This window comes from Mercenaria mercenaria, chromosome 3 (genome assembly GCF_021730395.1).
Source record: "Mercenaria mercenaria strain notata chromosome 3, MADL_Memer_1, whole genome shotgun sequence".
NCBI classification, from domain to species: domain Eukaryota; kingdom Metazoa; phylum Mollusca; class Bivalvia; order Venerida; family Veneridae; genus Mercenaria; species Mercenaria mercenaria.
The window spans coordinates 95,568,873-95,584,684 of NC_069363.1; the positions used below are offsets into that span (position 1 = coordinate 95,568,873).

At 36.0% G+C, this 15,812-nt stretch overlaps 1 protein-coding gene across 2 annotated transcripts; it reads right to left on the reverse strand.

Moving 5' to 3' along the window:
* Positions 1–839: 839 nt before the first annotated feature.
* Positions 840–15,556, reverse strand: LOC128555792 (uncharacterized). Of its 2 annotated transcripts, XM_053539363.1 has the most exons (3): positions 15,202–15,556; positions 7,605–13,557; positions 840–7,011 (listed from the first exon to the last, which is right to left on the reverse strand). In XM_053539363.1, exon 3 carries the CDS (start codon positions 2,235–2,237, stop codon positions 1,116–1,118), a length of 1,122 nt encoding a protein of 373 aa, XP_053395338.1. In that variant the 5' UTR covers positions 2,238–7,011; positions 7,605–13,557; positions 15,202–15,556; the 3' UTR covers positions 840–1,115. The 2 variants fall into 2 exon arrangements, with proteins under 2 accessions (XP_053395338.1, XP_053395339.1); XM_053539364.1 differs by lacking the exon at positions 840–7,011 and having other exon boundaries at positions 12,525–13,557; positions 15,202–15,522.
* Between the last annotated feature and the right edge of the window lie 256 nt (positions 15,557–15,812).

Genomic DNA, 15,812 nt, shown 5'->3' on the forward strand with positions numbered 1-15,812 from the left:
AAAATTCCGCAACATCAAAGGAGAGGACAAAACTCCAGATCATCCATTTTGAGGAACGGCTGTCGCTGGTGACTATCAATCAATGACATTTCAGGGCATGTTTCAACACTTTTGTAAATAAACATATGTTGCAGCAAAGTCTTTGCCACCCTCCTAATGGAGTACACGAAAATATATAAACACATTAATTTAGGTAAAACACGATTTTGCTATACATTATTTCGATTATAATATAAAATAATAAAAATGATCTTTTGGGAGCAAAGAATGCAACCAAGCAGAATAATAGCAGACTCGGTTTAATATGCCCTTAATCAAAAACAGTAGATAAACTATAGTAGCGCTACTTCTTGGTCGCAACAAAAATATTGTAGTTATCGCACGTTAATGTGAAGTCATTTTAGCATAAGCGTGTTTTAACAGAAACAAGTATATTAGAATACCTGTTATAACGCCCCTTTCCTAGTATGTACGGAAACAGGTGCTAGGTAACCATATAGCATAAGTATTACGTCCCACATATAGGCTAAACCTTTTTGAGTTGTCATCTCCCAAATCGTAACAGTAATAGGTCAACTTGAAAAGGATGGCACTCACTTTCAAAATTACTCCGCCTATCAGTTGGGTGTTACAAAACATAACCACAGTGACAGTAGCTCACCTTAGCCCAAGTGAGTTAATTCAGGTAGGACATTAAATTTCAGGCAATGTCATTTTCACAAAGATTTTATAAAATTTATATGTTTATTTCCTAGGCTTAAAACATACTCTGATACTGTATCATTGCCATTGAGGTCAAGATCCGTAGAAAGTCATCAAAGTCATCACGCCGGCTTCAGGAAGTGATCGGAAATTTCCGGAAAGCCAAATGCTCGTACGAGTTTCAAGTTTCAAGTTTATTTCTACATCAGGGCATATAAATTCATGTGATTAAAACAATGATACACATATTGAATCAGTAATTTCAAAGACAATGCTAAGTGTACAAAACAAAAAAGCAGCATATTGTTATCTAAAAAAAATTTAAAAAATAAAGCTATGTCATTTTACTGTTTCTAAGAGTTACACATGTGCATCCAACTATGAGATCAATATATTTTACATGGAGAATGAAATTATTTTAACTTAGACAAAATGGTTTTACAAAATAATGCTAGTTTAATAAGTTTTGACTTAATTTTACAATTCATAAGATCATCTAATTTGAATGAACTAGGATGGTTAAAATAATATTTTGGCACTGACTTTTTTCTACTGGCACTGAAGAAGTCGCATTCAAATAGATAGTGAAATTCATCCCCAATTGAATGTTTGTCACAAAGTGTACATTTTCTTTCACAACGTTCAATGTTATAATGTCTTCCCTTGTCAGTAGGTAAAGAATGATTCATAGTTCTAAATTTACAAAGAGTCTTAGCTAAATTATGTGGCAAGATATCCAGATATTTTTCAAAACAATGTACTTTTTTATACATACGATATACAAGACATTTATGAGAGTTATCAACAGAGTTATTCCAGTTTTGTACAAAATGATCTTGCAATCTAGTCTTAACCAGTGATTTGAAATGTCTCAAGTTTGTAACCTTTTGGTTAATAAAATATTCAGACAAACCAAGCTCGTCAAGATTACACTTAACAAATGATATCCAAGGGGAAGTATGTATATTGCTGTTATGCAAATGCAAAATAGTTTTATACAATATTTTACAAATTTTATTATCTTTAGTATTTAATAATTTGCTCCAATAACATAATAATCTAGATTTGGCCTGCAGCGTTATAGGCAACATACCTAACTCACCGTACACCATACAATTTGGTGTGGATGGTTTCAAATTCAAGATGAATTTACAAAATTTTAAATGAAATTGTTCTAAAATCTTAAGATTTTCAACACCCCAGGCCTCACTTCCGTACAACAAAATTGGTACAATCTTTGTATCAGATAAATGTAATTGCATAGAGATAGTAAGATTAAGTTTACGAGATTTCTGGATAATCGAAAACATGGCACGTCTTGCCTGTTCTACAAGTTTTGCTTTGGCTTTAGAAATAATGCCATTATAATTAAAAAGTATACCAAGATAAGAAAAGTCCTCAACAATTTCAAGTCTTTTGTCATTATAGAAAAAAATCAGGAATACGTTTCGATTTAGATTTACTAAAAACAACCACTTTGGTCTTATCCTCATTAACTTGCAACCCCCACAACTTACAATAATCATGCATCGCATTTAAAGCTGTCTGTAACTCAATATGATTTTCTGCTAACAAGACTGTATCGTCAGCGTACAACAACAAGAAAATCCTTAAATAAACTTCCATATCATCATCACTAAGATATTCAAAAGTAGACATTGAAGCCAGACCTTCAAATTTTGTTGAAATATATTGAGTAAGATCATTCAGAAATACTGAAAACAAAATGGGCGATAAATTTTCACCCTGACGCACACCAGTTTGACTACTAAAAAAGCTAGATAACACATTATTGACTTTGACACAAGATTTGGCTTTGGTGTACATATTATAAATAATTTTTATACATTTTCCATCTACATCATGGGCCAATAATTTTTGCCAAAGATACACTCGATTCACAAAGTCAAACGCTTTCCTATGATCAACAAAAGCACAGTACATCTTTCTTCCAAACCCTAAATAAAAATCAATCAATAGTTTTAGAGAGAATATGTGATCAACAGTACCATATGTTTTACGAAAGCCTGTCTGTTCTTCATTAAGTAGATTGTAATCTTCTAAGTAACTATTAAGTCTTTCCTTTAAAATATTTGTGAACAATTTGCCAAAACAGCTTAGAATATCAATGCCTCTGTAATTGTTGGGATCCTGAATGTCACCTTTATTTTTATATATTGGTAAAATAACTCCACGACTCCAAACATCAGGGAAAAATCCTGAATCCAATACAATGTTAAACAACTGACATACAAGAGACAATAAATTTTCATTATTCGCATATCTTAAGTACTCATTTAGTATATTATCAAACACAGAAGGGCTTTTGCTATTTTTCAAGCCTTTGACAATCTTTTTAATCTCACCAACAGTAATTTCCGCATTTAACATGTCATTATTACAAGGCAACAAATCAATATCCAAACTACCAGTATCCCCCTCCTCGACATTAACAATGTCTTGATTTAATTTCACAAAATTGCTCATAAAATACCTGACTAGAAATGTTGGAAATAGTGTCTTTTTTCTCACTCGAGTATTATTTAATAGTCCCCAAAAAGCTTTCGGGTCAGTAGAGCGTAAGTTTGCTAGTTTCTTACTTACACCTTGCTGAAAATGTCTTACTTTACTATTCAACAATTTTTTATAAGATCTGCTACTAGAAACCAGTGATTCGTAACTTTCTAACGACTTAATTCTTCTGTAATAATTCTTATCATGCAAATACTTATTCCTGGCATTTTTACATTCTGTATCAAACCACGGCTTTTTAGCCTGATTTTTACGAGTTGCATTATCGGAACGTAAGAATACGTTGTCGTAAGAAAATTATCAATAGCACTTACTGGTCAAATACCTTTGTGCATTACATTCGTCTGGTGCATATATCAGTACTTTATTAGAGAATAGTTAGAGATGAAGTAGCATGCAGCTTCTAGAATCAAATTTTAAAGGTGTACAATTAAGGACTTCTTTTAACTTAAAATTCATTTATTGCATGGTAGACAGATTTTGCCAGTGTTTTTTCGGATGCTAGAAAAACTCGTCTTACACCCAGAGGTGCAAGATGACTCATGTGGTGCAATTTATGAATGAATGCGTAAATTCATATGCTACTATTATACAATAATGCTCAAAAGAATGACATTCGTTTTCAATCATTTCTTCTATTATTAATTAAAGAATACGACATGCAAGAAAAAGAATTCATCACTAGTTGAAGGTTGCGGTAACTCAGTAGAGCCGTAAACAGTTTCCCTCGGGCCAGATATTTCTATCCACACCTTCAGCCAGTGATTCTTATATTCCTTTAGTAACATCTTTCCACCGTGACTCTCATCAGTGCACTTCTCAGCAATCCAAACAATAGAGGCGGGGATCAACACATACAAGGTAATGGGTTACCATCCGCCAAATTCAGAATCTGTTTCCCCTCTCCATTTCGAGATGTAACAATCGAAAAGTTAGAATCAAAACAAGATGTAAGTGAAATATGAAATTTTATTTGAGCATAGGTCATTGATTATAAATATGTTAACTGGGGATGGACATCTCTTAGTGGTCTGTCTACACACCATGTGTGATCGCCTGTTAAAAGTTTTTTAACCAGTCCTGACTAATCATGAATGAAGAGGCCGACATACATTCTTGCATAAAAACTTCTTTTTTTACTTGATCCGCCCAAGTATTAAAGGGGGGAAAATCGTGTGCAAACAAGGCAATTCACATGCTGTTAGTACACGATTTTTATTTTTGAAATGCTTTGTCGGGGATGTATATATGTATTTCTGCGCAGACTGACATCTGGTATCTGCGTCTTGATTGTAACATAATATTCTCTTCATGTTGCGTGAAAGATTCAATCTAATCCATAGTACGTTTTGCTGTATCAGTTACCAAATCCAAACGCACTACCCCCAAAATTGTATGTACTTGCTCCACCCTTGTTTACACCCCTTTTAGAAATCGGAGTCGATTCATTTTTTGTTGATAACCGTGAATGTGTAAGAAATGCGTGTAACTTGCGCAATTGATCCTTTTTAGGAATCATTTTAATGATTTTTGAAAGTATCAGTCGGATTGTTTTTATTTAATTTCGCGAAAAATTCGGATAGAAAATTTGAAAACTTATCACTACGTTCGCACTCATCCGTACTCTAAATGTGTTCGTACTCAAAATAATTCGAATATAAAGTTATTATCCTTAAAATTGTGTTCCTGTTAATCAAATTTTTAAGTTATATGCAAAATTATGGGTAATTTAACGTTTGTAATAACTAGAAATAAAAATAAGATGCTCAAAAGCCTTCAAATCACGCTTTTGGTAGTGTTGCTGATATGTGTGTCCCGGTTATGGATATTTAAAACATGTTTACCGTTTCCAAGAACAACCGAATGGTAACTAAAAATGTTTATTTATTTATTTATTTTTACGGCGCACCAACACAGTATAAGTTATATGGCGACAAACAGGACTACAAATTTTGGTTTCACATCTCATTTACATAAATTTAAATAAAAACATGTAGTATGGAATCAAAATTTGCATACCTGCAATCACAGAGTTACAGCAAACCCAAGTGTTAAGAGCCTATTAATCGACTCTTACGATCGTAAAGTCATCACATAATTATGAAAACAATGCATTTAGTCGTTGTGTTATGTTTTTATGCAAGAATAGCGACAATACACGTTTGTTTTGTGTATTAACGTCTGCAGAGGCCCTTGGGTCTCGGTCACAAACAATCCCGCGGGCTTCTGCAGACGTTACTACAGAAAAAAACGTGTATTATCCCTACACAAGTACTGGCAAATTTGTTTACCAGGGTGCTAGACGTTATAGTACTAGTAGATCATGGCCTAGTTGTTGAACCAATAGTTACAACAATTGACAGTCACCAAAACAAACAAGAGTGCATGACTGTCACAAAATACGCCCGTCATTGAACTCGGCGTAGTTCAAGGGGCATAATCCAAGAGTGCCTGGGGGGCATTGGGTGGTTGTCGTACTTGGCCAAGATATTATGCCCATAAACATTGTCAGCAAGTTTGGTGAAAATCGGATGAAACCTCTTCGACTTAGAGCGCGGACAAGGCAAACTCGCAGTTTGTTTAGTAATTCAAGGGCCATAATCCAAGAGTGCCTGGGGCGATTTGGCTGGTAATCGAACTCGGCCAAGATATTATGCACACTAACATTGTCAGCAAGTTTGACGAAGATCGGATGAAAACTGTTTGACTAAGAGAGCGGTCAAGACTATAATTGCAGTTTTTCGAGTAATTAAAGGGCCTTAATCCAAGAATGCTTGGGGCAGTTTGGCTGGTTATCGAACCTGGTTATCGAATATTATGCCCACAAACATTGTCAGCAAGTTTGGTGAAGATCGGATGAAAACTGTTGGGACTTATAGAGCGGACAAGGCTAAATTCGCAGTTTTTTGAGTAATTCAAGGGCCATCATCCAAGAGTGCCTGGGGCGATTTGGCTGGTTAATGAACTTGGCCCCAAACATTGTCAGCAAGTTTGGTGAAGATCGGATGAAAACTGTTTGACTTAGAGAGCGGACAAGGCTAAAAAAAACGCTGTTTTTCGAGTAATACAAAGGCCATAATCCAAGAGAGCAAGGGACGATTTAGCTGGTTATCGAACCTGGCCGAGATATTATGCTCACAAACATTGTCAGCAAGTTCGGTGAAGATCTTATGAAAACTGATCAACTTAGAGAACGGATATGTTTTGGATGGATGCCGACTGACCGCCACGAGTGTTTACATAATACGCCCCGCTCTTTCAGAGACGGGCGTATAAAAATAAGAGCATTTACTTCATGATACTAGAAATAACCTTAACCATGAAAACCTGTTTTTCAATATTCGGCACTTTGATAAAGGGGTACTTATCACTTTTATTCTACTTAATCCAAAAAATAAAAAGTAACAATGTGAAATAAGGCAATTATGATAAATTCATGGGCATATAACTTTATTATTACATAAGCAATACTCTCAAATATCTAGCTTGATAGAGATCTTGTGGATATGTACATTCTATGTAAGGTTACATGAAGAGTGCTGAAAATTTATGTCTATGAACAGTAATATTGTTGACAGATGGAGAACAAACAATGACTGGAGAAGAGTTATGACATAAGCTAACCCTAGAGTACTTTGCACTAATGTGAGTTTATAAAACCAGTTTGAAAAAGTGATATCAGATATCATTCCAAGATTAATTATAGCTTCTTAATGTTAACAAATAATAAACAAGAGCTGTCACTAATGGTGACAAATGCCCCCGCAGCGCCTTGACCTTTGACCTGGTGACCTTGACCTTTGACCTGGTGACCCCAAAGTCAATAGGGGTCGTGTACTCAATAAGTACTATCAGCATGTGAAGTTTGAAGGTCCAGGGTGTATTGGTTCGCGAGTAAAGTGCCTTCATGCAAAAAGTTAACATTGACCCCTGCGACCTTAACCTGGTGACCCAAAAGTCAGTATGGGCCGTGTACTCAATAGGTACTATCAGCATGTGTAGTTTGAAGGTCCTGGGTGCATTGGTTCGCGAGTAAAGTGCCTTCATGCAAAAAGTTAACATTGGCCCCTGTGACCTTGACCTTTGACCTGGTGACCCCAAAGTCAGTAGGAGTTGTGTACTCAATAGGTACTATCAGCAGGTGAAGTTTGAAGGTCCTTGGTGCAGTGGTTCGGAGTAAAGTGCCTTCATGCAAAAAGTTAACATTGGCCCCTGTGACCTTGACCTTTGACCTGGTGACCCCAAAGTCAGTAGGGGTCGTATACTCAATAAATACTATCAGCATGTGAAGTTTGAAGGTCCTGGGTGCAGTGGTTTGCGAGTAAAGTGCCTTCATGCAAAAAGTCAACATTGGCCCCTGTGACTTTGACCTTTGACCTGGTGACCCCAAAGTCAGTAGGGTCGTGTACTCAATAAGTACTATCAGCATGTGAAGTTTGAAGGTCCTGGGTGCAGTGGTTTGCGAGTAAAGTGCCTTCATGCAAAAAGTTAACATTGTGACGAACGAACGAACGAACTAACTAACGAACGAACGGCTGGACAGTTGAAAACTAATATGCCTCCCTTTGGGGGCATAAAAATATCTCAATATGAATTATATCGTAAAGTTGTAAAACTTTCTGGTAAAAGCAACTAGCTTACATTGAATGGTAAAGTAAATGAATATGCAGTATCTTGCTATAGCACATAGACAGGTGAGAAAAATAGAAATGTAAAACAGTAGTATGTTTGTGATTAAAGTTAATTATTTGCGGAAAATATACTACTAAAAGTACTATCTTACTAATTATAAGCTATCAGAGACCCAAATTAAGCAGACCATAATATAGAATCAAGGCCACAACGAGTGAAATCCTAAATGAAAGTCATGGTTTATGTTGAATAATAATCCTGAGATGTTTGATGATTCTACTTCAAAGACTCTTTGAGATATGCAAAACACATATCCTGCAAAGTAGACAGACAGACAGACGACAAAGGCATATCTAAGTGTCCGAACCCCTCAAAAATGTGGAGGTGGTGGAGGGGGGGGGGGGCATATAAAAATTAGATAATTCACAAACAATGCAAAAAAAAAGAAATCCATATATTGTTGTACATGTTATTGCCACTTATCAATAAATCAGGACTCTTCACAATTCTTTCAGCCATTTTAAAGTTCTGATACAAACAAAACAAGAGGACCATGATGGTCCTGAATCGCTCACCTCTTCCCACATGACCCAGTTTTGAGTATGACGTCGTTTTTTCTATTATTTGACATAGTGACCTAGTTTTTGAGCTCATGTGACCCAGTTTTGAACTTGACCTAGATATTATCAAGATAAAAATTCTGACTAATTTTCAAGAAGATCCATTGAAAAATATGGTCTCTAGAGAGGTCACAATGTTTTTCTATTATTTGACCTATTGACCTAGTTTTCAAAGGTACGTGACCCTGTTTTGAATTCTACCTAGATATCATCAAGGTGAACATTCTCACTAATTTTCATGAAGATCTCATGAAAAATATGGCCTCTAGAGAGGTCACAAGGTTTTTCTATTTTTATACCTACTGGCCTAGTTTTTGACCGCACATGACCCAGTTTCGAAACTGACCTAGATATCATCAAGGTGAATATTCTGACCAATTTTCATGAAGATCCATTGAAAAATATGGCCTCTAGAGAGGTCAAAAGATTTTAATAATTTTAGACCTACTGACCTAGTGTTTGACCGCAGTTGACCCAGTTTCAAACTTGACCTAGATATCATCAAGAAGAACATTCAAATCATCTTTCATACAGATCCCATGAAAAGTATGGCCTCTAGAGAGGTCACAAGGTTTTTATATTATTTGACCTACTGACCTAGTTTTTTAAGGCACATGACCCAGTTTCAAATTTGACCTAGATATCATCAAGGTGAACATTCTGACCAATTTTTATGGAGATCCATTCACAAGTATGGCCTCTAGAGAGGTCACAAGGTTTTTCTATTTTTAGACCTACTGGCCTAGTTTTTGACCGCACATGATCCTGTTTCGAACTTGACCTAGATAGCATCAAGATGAACATTCAGACCAACTTTCATACAGATCCCATGAAAAATATGGCCTTTAGAGAGGTCACAAGGTTTTTCTATTATTTGACCTACTGACCTAGTTTTTGATGGCACGTGACCCACTTCCGAACTTGACCTAGATATCATCAAGGTGAACATTCTGACCAATTTTCATGAAGATCTCATGAAATATATGGCCTCTAGAGAGGTCACAAGGTTTTTCTATTTTTAGACCTACTGACCTAGTTTTTGATCGCACGTGACCCAGTTTCGAACTTGACCTAGACATCATCAAGGTGAACATTCAGACCAACTTTCATACAGATCCCATGAAAAATGTGGCCTCTAGAGAGGTCACAAGGTTTTTCTATTATTTGACCTACTGACCTAGTTTTTGACGGCACGTAACCCAGTTTCGAACTTGTCCTAGATATCATCAAGATGAACGTTCTGACTAATTTTCATGAAGATCTTGTGAAATATATGGCCTCTAGAGAGGTCACAAGGTTTTTCTATTTTTAGACCTACTGACCTAGTTTTTAAAGGCACATGACCCAGTTTCGAACTTGACCTAGATATCATCAAGATGAACATTCTGACCAATTTTCATGAAGATCTTGTGAAATATATGGCCTCTAGAGAGGTCACAAGGTTTTTCTATTTTTAGACCTACTGACCTAGTTTTTGAAGGCACGTGACCCAGTTTCAAACTTGACCTAGATATCATCAAGATGAACATTCTGACCAACTTTCATAAAGATCCCATGAAAAATGTGACCTCTAGAGTGGTCACAAGCAAAAGTTTACGGACGCACGCACGGACTGACTGACGGACGGACGACGGACGACGGACACCGCGCGATCACAAAAGCTCACCTTGTCACTTTGTGACAGGTGAGCTAAAAAGTGTGATGGCTAGTCGGTTGGACAGACAAACAAACAGACAGAGGGATGGACTTCATTCCTATATTCCCTTCCACAACAAATACCAACTCAGTGAATCAACCATTGAAAAGATATGACACCTGATGTACACAAAAAAAACTACTTAACAGTTTCTAATTAATCGATTAAATGACAATAACTCTGATTTTGTGTAAATTCTGATTTCGTCGGCTTCTAATAAAAGCGTTTTCCATCTAGTGATTGTTTTTTCATGAAAAATGTGTATTCCCCACCACTTAACACACAGACATAATGTAAAATGCTACAAATTTGTCTGTGTAACTAGTAAAAATCACTGAACCAGAACATTCCAACAATATATCCAACACTGCTTGGCACTGGTCCTTCCAGTTCGAGCTTGGTGTAATTCCATCCAGTGCTATAGGAGCAGTAGAACAGACAATAGTAGGATTTGACAAATAAAGGGACATAACATGCCCATGATATGCACAACTACACGTCACAGTGATCACTTGTGAGGTTTGGTGAAATTCAGCTCAATGTTACACAGCAAGTAGTGTAAATAATGCAAAATACCAAAAAAAATAAAGGGCTATAACTCTACTTAAAATCACTGAACCGATACATGCTGATGATATGCAGAACTGAGTTTGGCATTGATAACTCCTGTGTAAGATTTGGTGGAAATCTGTCCAATTGTGCGAAAGAATTTGAGAACACATCATAAAATTTGACAAATAAATAAATTACCGGAAAAGGTAAAATACGACAAATCAAGGGCCATAACTTCATAAAAAATTGATCAACTGTGACATTCCGATAATATGCAAAATTAGGCTTGGCACTGGTCACTGCTGTAAGGTTTGGAGGAAATCCGCCCACAAATATAAGAGAAGTTGCCAAAATATCATCGGATTTGATCGAGGCCCATAACTGCACTGTAAATAAATGAATCAGAATATGCCGACGTCATGCACAACACGGTTTGGTAATAATAACTTTTGTGAAGTTTGGTGAAAATCCACTTGTAGTGTCGGCGAAGATGCACAGGCAAAGTTGGAGACATACAGACTGACAGACTGGAAGACAGTAGAACAACATTAAATCAATATATTCCATACTAATTGATGGGAAACATAACTAGAGCTATCACTAAAGGTGATTAATATCCCCAGACGTTGCTTTGATACTTGGAAAGTAAAATGTTATGATCATGACTTTTGTTCTTCAAATGTGACCTTGGCGTTCGACCTAGTGGCCTAAATTGTACATTCTGCATGTTGTTTTGCTGAAGTTAACAAGTTATGCTAATTTTAGAAAACCTTCAATTGATTAAGAAGATACTGTGCGGAAACATATTAAGCTATTTGACCTTGATCTTTAAGTGCGGCCCTGACCTTGGACTTACTTCCTGAATTTTGCACTCTGCATGTCATATGGATGAGTTAACAATTGACGCTAATGCTATGAAACCCATTTTTGTGGTAAAAATATATTGAGTGGACATGAATTTCAGTTATTCGATTTTTTACCTAAATAAGACCTTGACTTTGGACCTAGTGACCTGTAATGTGTGCTCTGCACGGTGTCTTGATGAAGTTAACATTTGATGTTAGTTTTAAGAAAATCTTTCCAGTGGTTTAGACAACATGGAGTGGACAAAATTAAGTTCTTTGACCTCCTAGTGTGAACTTGACCTTGAACCTAGTGACCTGAACTGTGAGCTCTACTTTCATCTTGATGAGGTTAAATAATGAAGCTAGTTTTACAAAAAAATCTACCATGCTGTTAAGAAGATATAAAGTGGACACGAAGTTAAGCTATTTGATCTTCCACTTCTAAGTGTGACATTGACCTTGGACATAGCGAGCCGGGTCGTTCTCTCTAAACGACATCTTGGTGATGTTAATAGTTGATGCGAGTTTTATGAAAACCTTCCAAGGGGTTTAGACAATATGAAACAGAAATAAAGTTGAGCTTTTTGACCTCCAAGTAAAACCTAGTGAAATGAATTGTGCATTCTGCACTTCATTCTGATGAGGTTAACATTTTTGCTGCTTATTTTACGAATCTGTCAAAGGTATCAAAAGAAAAAAACTATTAGAAAATTACCAAAAATTACTAATTTTCAGAATACTTGCAGGGTCCATTACAAAAACTCACAGTAACTTATTATTAAAAAGATATGGCAGTGAATAGACAAAAACAGTTTACAATGATTTAAGGGCAGTTACTTTGTTTTTACTCTGCAATTCTGAACGGATATACTAGAAAACATTCTCCATCTTAGAAAAACTTTACATTTAGTATAAATTCAAGAAAATATTATAAACAAGCCTCAATTCAAGCAAGGATAGTGTATTATAATTAAAAAAAAACCTGATTCACTCCCACAAATTCTTACAGAACTTTCATACACTTAAACTTCTATATCTCAGTGGTTATTCTCTAATAAATCTGTAGTCTTTGGAAATTCACAAACTGACCAACTAACAGAAAATTGGTATCAGTTCCTACAAAATGGCTTATTTGCCAATACATAGATTGCAATATTTAGTGTGTCATTTGCAACATATCCCTTTTTGATAAGGTAATTTAATTTTGCAATTTTCTCAAATCCCCATGAATTGCCATCATTTGTGAATTCCCTTTCACGTATTGATCGACAAATATGCCGTGCACTTTCATCTGTACCGGCATATTTAATCAGAAATTTTGCCTTAACTCTGCACACAAAATTTTCCTCATCTTCTGGATATGTAGCAGTGAGGTACAATGAAATGAATTCTTCATTGTTCACACTGATTATTCTCAGAACACTATGGAAGGTTAAATTCCATAGCATCACTGACTGACTTAATGTTCGCTTATTTTCTGTTAGTGTATTTATCATTGGTTCAAATTTAATGATAGAACCCCTGGCTTCTGATGGGGTTATTGGTGCAACATCATCTTTCACAGTTAGGTCTTTATGTAAGTACAGGTTAACCAGTTCCGTCCGGGTTTCCTCAAAAGCTTCACCTTGTTTTCTTAGAATATCTTTATGAATTTGTAGAAGTGTTTCAGCATCGCTGATGTGTTCCATACATTCTATTTCTTTAAGTCCAATATTTGACAGTCGTCTTGCACAAACTTCCCTGATACTTTTGAATTTATGTCTAGTTGCTATACCATGACATAACATAACGTCATGAGTTGATGTGCTCTCACTCATTATATGAGAACTTAAGAACTGTTTACACTCCTTAATCAAAGATTTCACATCGTATTCATCAGCCAGTGGAAGAACTTTGTACACATTCTCCTCGTCTATTTCCCTTTGTGATTTTGGATAAATGCAATGAAGAAACTCGTTGAAGTCTTCAAAATTTTTACCTGCAATGTAAAAAATATAATGGTAATGTTCTCTTATGAGAAGAAGTTTGACAACTTTAGTCGAAGGTGCTCTCAAGGGACTGATAAGAATCATTTAAGTCTCAATTGTGATCGTGACACTGACTTCAAAAATAACAGTTAACAGAATAACAACCTCAGGCAATTACCCTATAAAGTTAGACAGTCATATTCTAAAGCATTCTCCATTTATAAATCGGAAACTGTTCAGTTTCTAAATCGCTGTGACCTTGACTTTGACCCACTGACCATTTATCAATAAAAAAATTGGGACTAGGAGTTTTAGATACGGGTGGGCGGGGATGACAATCAAACAGTTAATTTTCTATTGCCTAAACTTATTACAGACACGTATTCTTTTTAAATCTATACATTTTGTTTTGATGGTTCTAACAGTTGCATTGTTTGTCATGCCAAAAATGTAACATTTCACCGTCTTGTTCCCCACAAAAGAAATATGAGTGCAGGTTTAATTCTCAGTGGAATTTTGAATTTAGACAGTGCTAAAATTGCCATAACTATTAAATTTTGCAATGAAGGCTTGCATAAGTTACAACAAAGAGTTGAAGAGTGGTGACTAGTAAGATATTAACATTTCAGGACTTGAAAAATGCATAACAAACTTAAAATGAGCATGTGAAGAGTAATAACTAGTGATATTATAAGTGCAAATAAGTTAATATTATCATTAGCTGCTGCATTACTTTATTATTTTTCTATTAGGAGAGCTAATTTAAAGAGATGTTTACACTTTACATGTGCTTTTAGTACCTATGTATGTATTAAAAGCTTCCGTTAAGTAATACCATGAACGTAAATATAGCAGTATTTAAATCTCCCACTTAAACACCTCAGTCTCCCACTTTGGAATGCAAAAACTCCCACTTGGCTTTCAGAAAAAGTTGGGATATCTGAGTGTGACCTTGACCTTGGAGCTTGGGGTCTGGGTCTTGCTACTGATGACACGTCATCTCATTATAGGGAACATTTATGCTAAGTAATTTTAAAATTCCTTCATCGGTAGCAGAGTTATGAACCAAACAAGAAACAGACTATGTGAAACTTTAACCTCTAACTGTGACCTTGACCTTAGAGCTAGGGGTCTGAATCTTGCGCATGACATATCGTCTCATTATGGGGAACATTTATGCCCAGTAATTTTAAAATCCCTTGATGAATGGCAGAGTTATGAACCGGACACGAAACGGACCATGTTAACATTTGACTTCTAAGTGTGACCTTGACCTTGGAGCTAGGGGTGTGGATCTTGCGCATGACACATCGCCTTATTATGGTTAACATTTATGACAAGTTATTTCAAAATCCCTTCATGGATGGCAGAGTTACAGCCCGGACAAGAATTTACAAGGACGAAAGCACACATGGATGCACACACGGACGGACAGTGCGATTTTAATATGCCCACCTTCGGAGGCATATAAATGATGAGAATGCATTGTTAATTAAGATCACAAATATACATGTACTACTGTAAAACATACATATGGAAAAATGCATCTCCTAAAATTCATGAATCGTGGGTTAGTGACCAATTAGAAATTCTGTTATTAAAGTGTATACATTTTCTAAAGCTTACACTTTTCATTTCTGCAAATCACAATTTACCTGGCAGAGGAATTTCTTCCTGATCTCGTTCTTTAAAACTTGAGCCAAACATTGCTTCAAACACTGGGGAGGCAATTCCTAATATTGCCTTGGTTGCATAAAGCCGATTATCTTCAATGAGGAATGTAACATCATCTCGCCATGACCTCCGCGTGAAATCGAATGTTACGGGCATGTCATCATCATTTTCACTGTCACTTTCAACTTGCTGGAACGAAGCCTCCATTTTTCTGTTATTTACTTATTCCTGAAACGTATTAGTTAAAAGTTTATCAATTAGCCAAGATCATGAGGAATGAAGGTACTTGGCTTCCGGTACCGCAGGTACTTCGCCAATGTTTACAAAGCAAGCGAGATCGTTGAGTGATTTTTTCATTTTTGTCATTATGTTACAGCATGGAGCATATTTTCAAAAATCGGGGAATGCTGCGGGGTGTAGATGTACATGTATCTAATGTACATATCCAAAATTGCTAAATTTAGTGGCAAATGATAAACTTTCTACAAATGCAAGGACAAATAAGTTGGGAATGAAACGTGAATTTTTCTCACATCAGCGACTTTTTAGACTCATTTCTTTTCGCTGACCCAAACCGTATCGTCACTGCCAT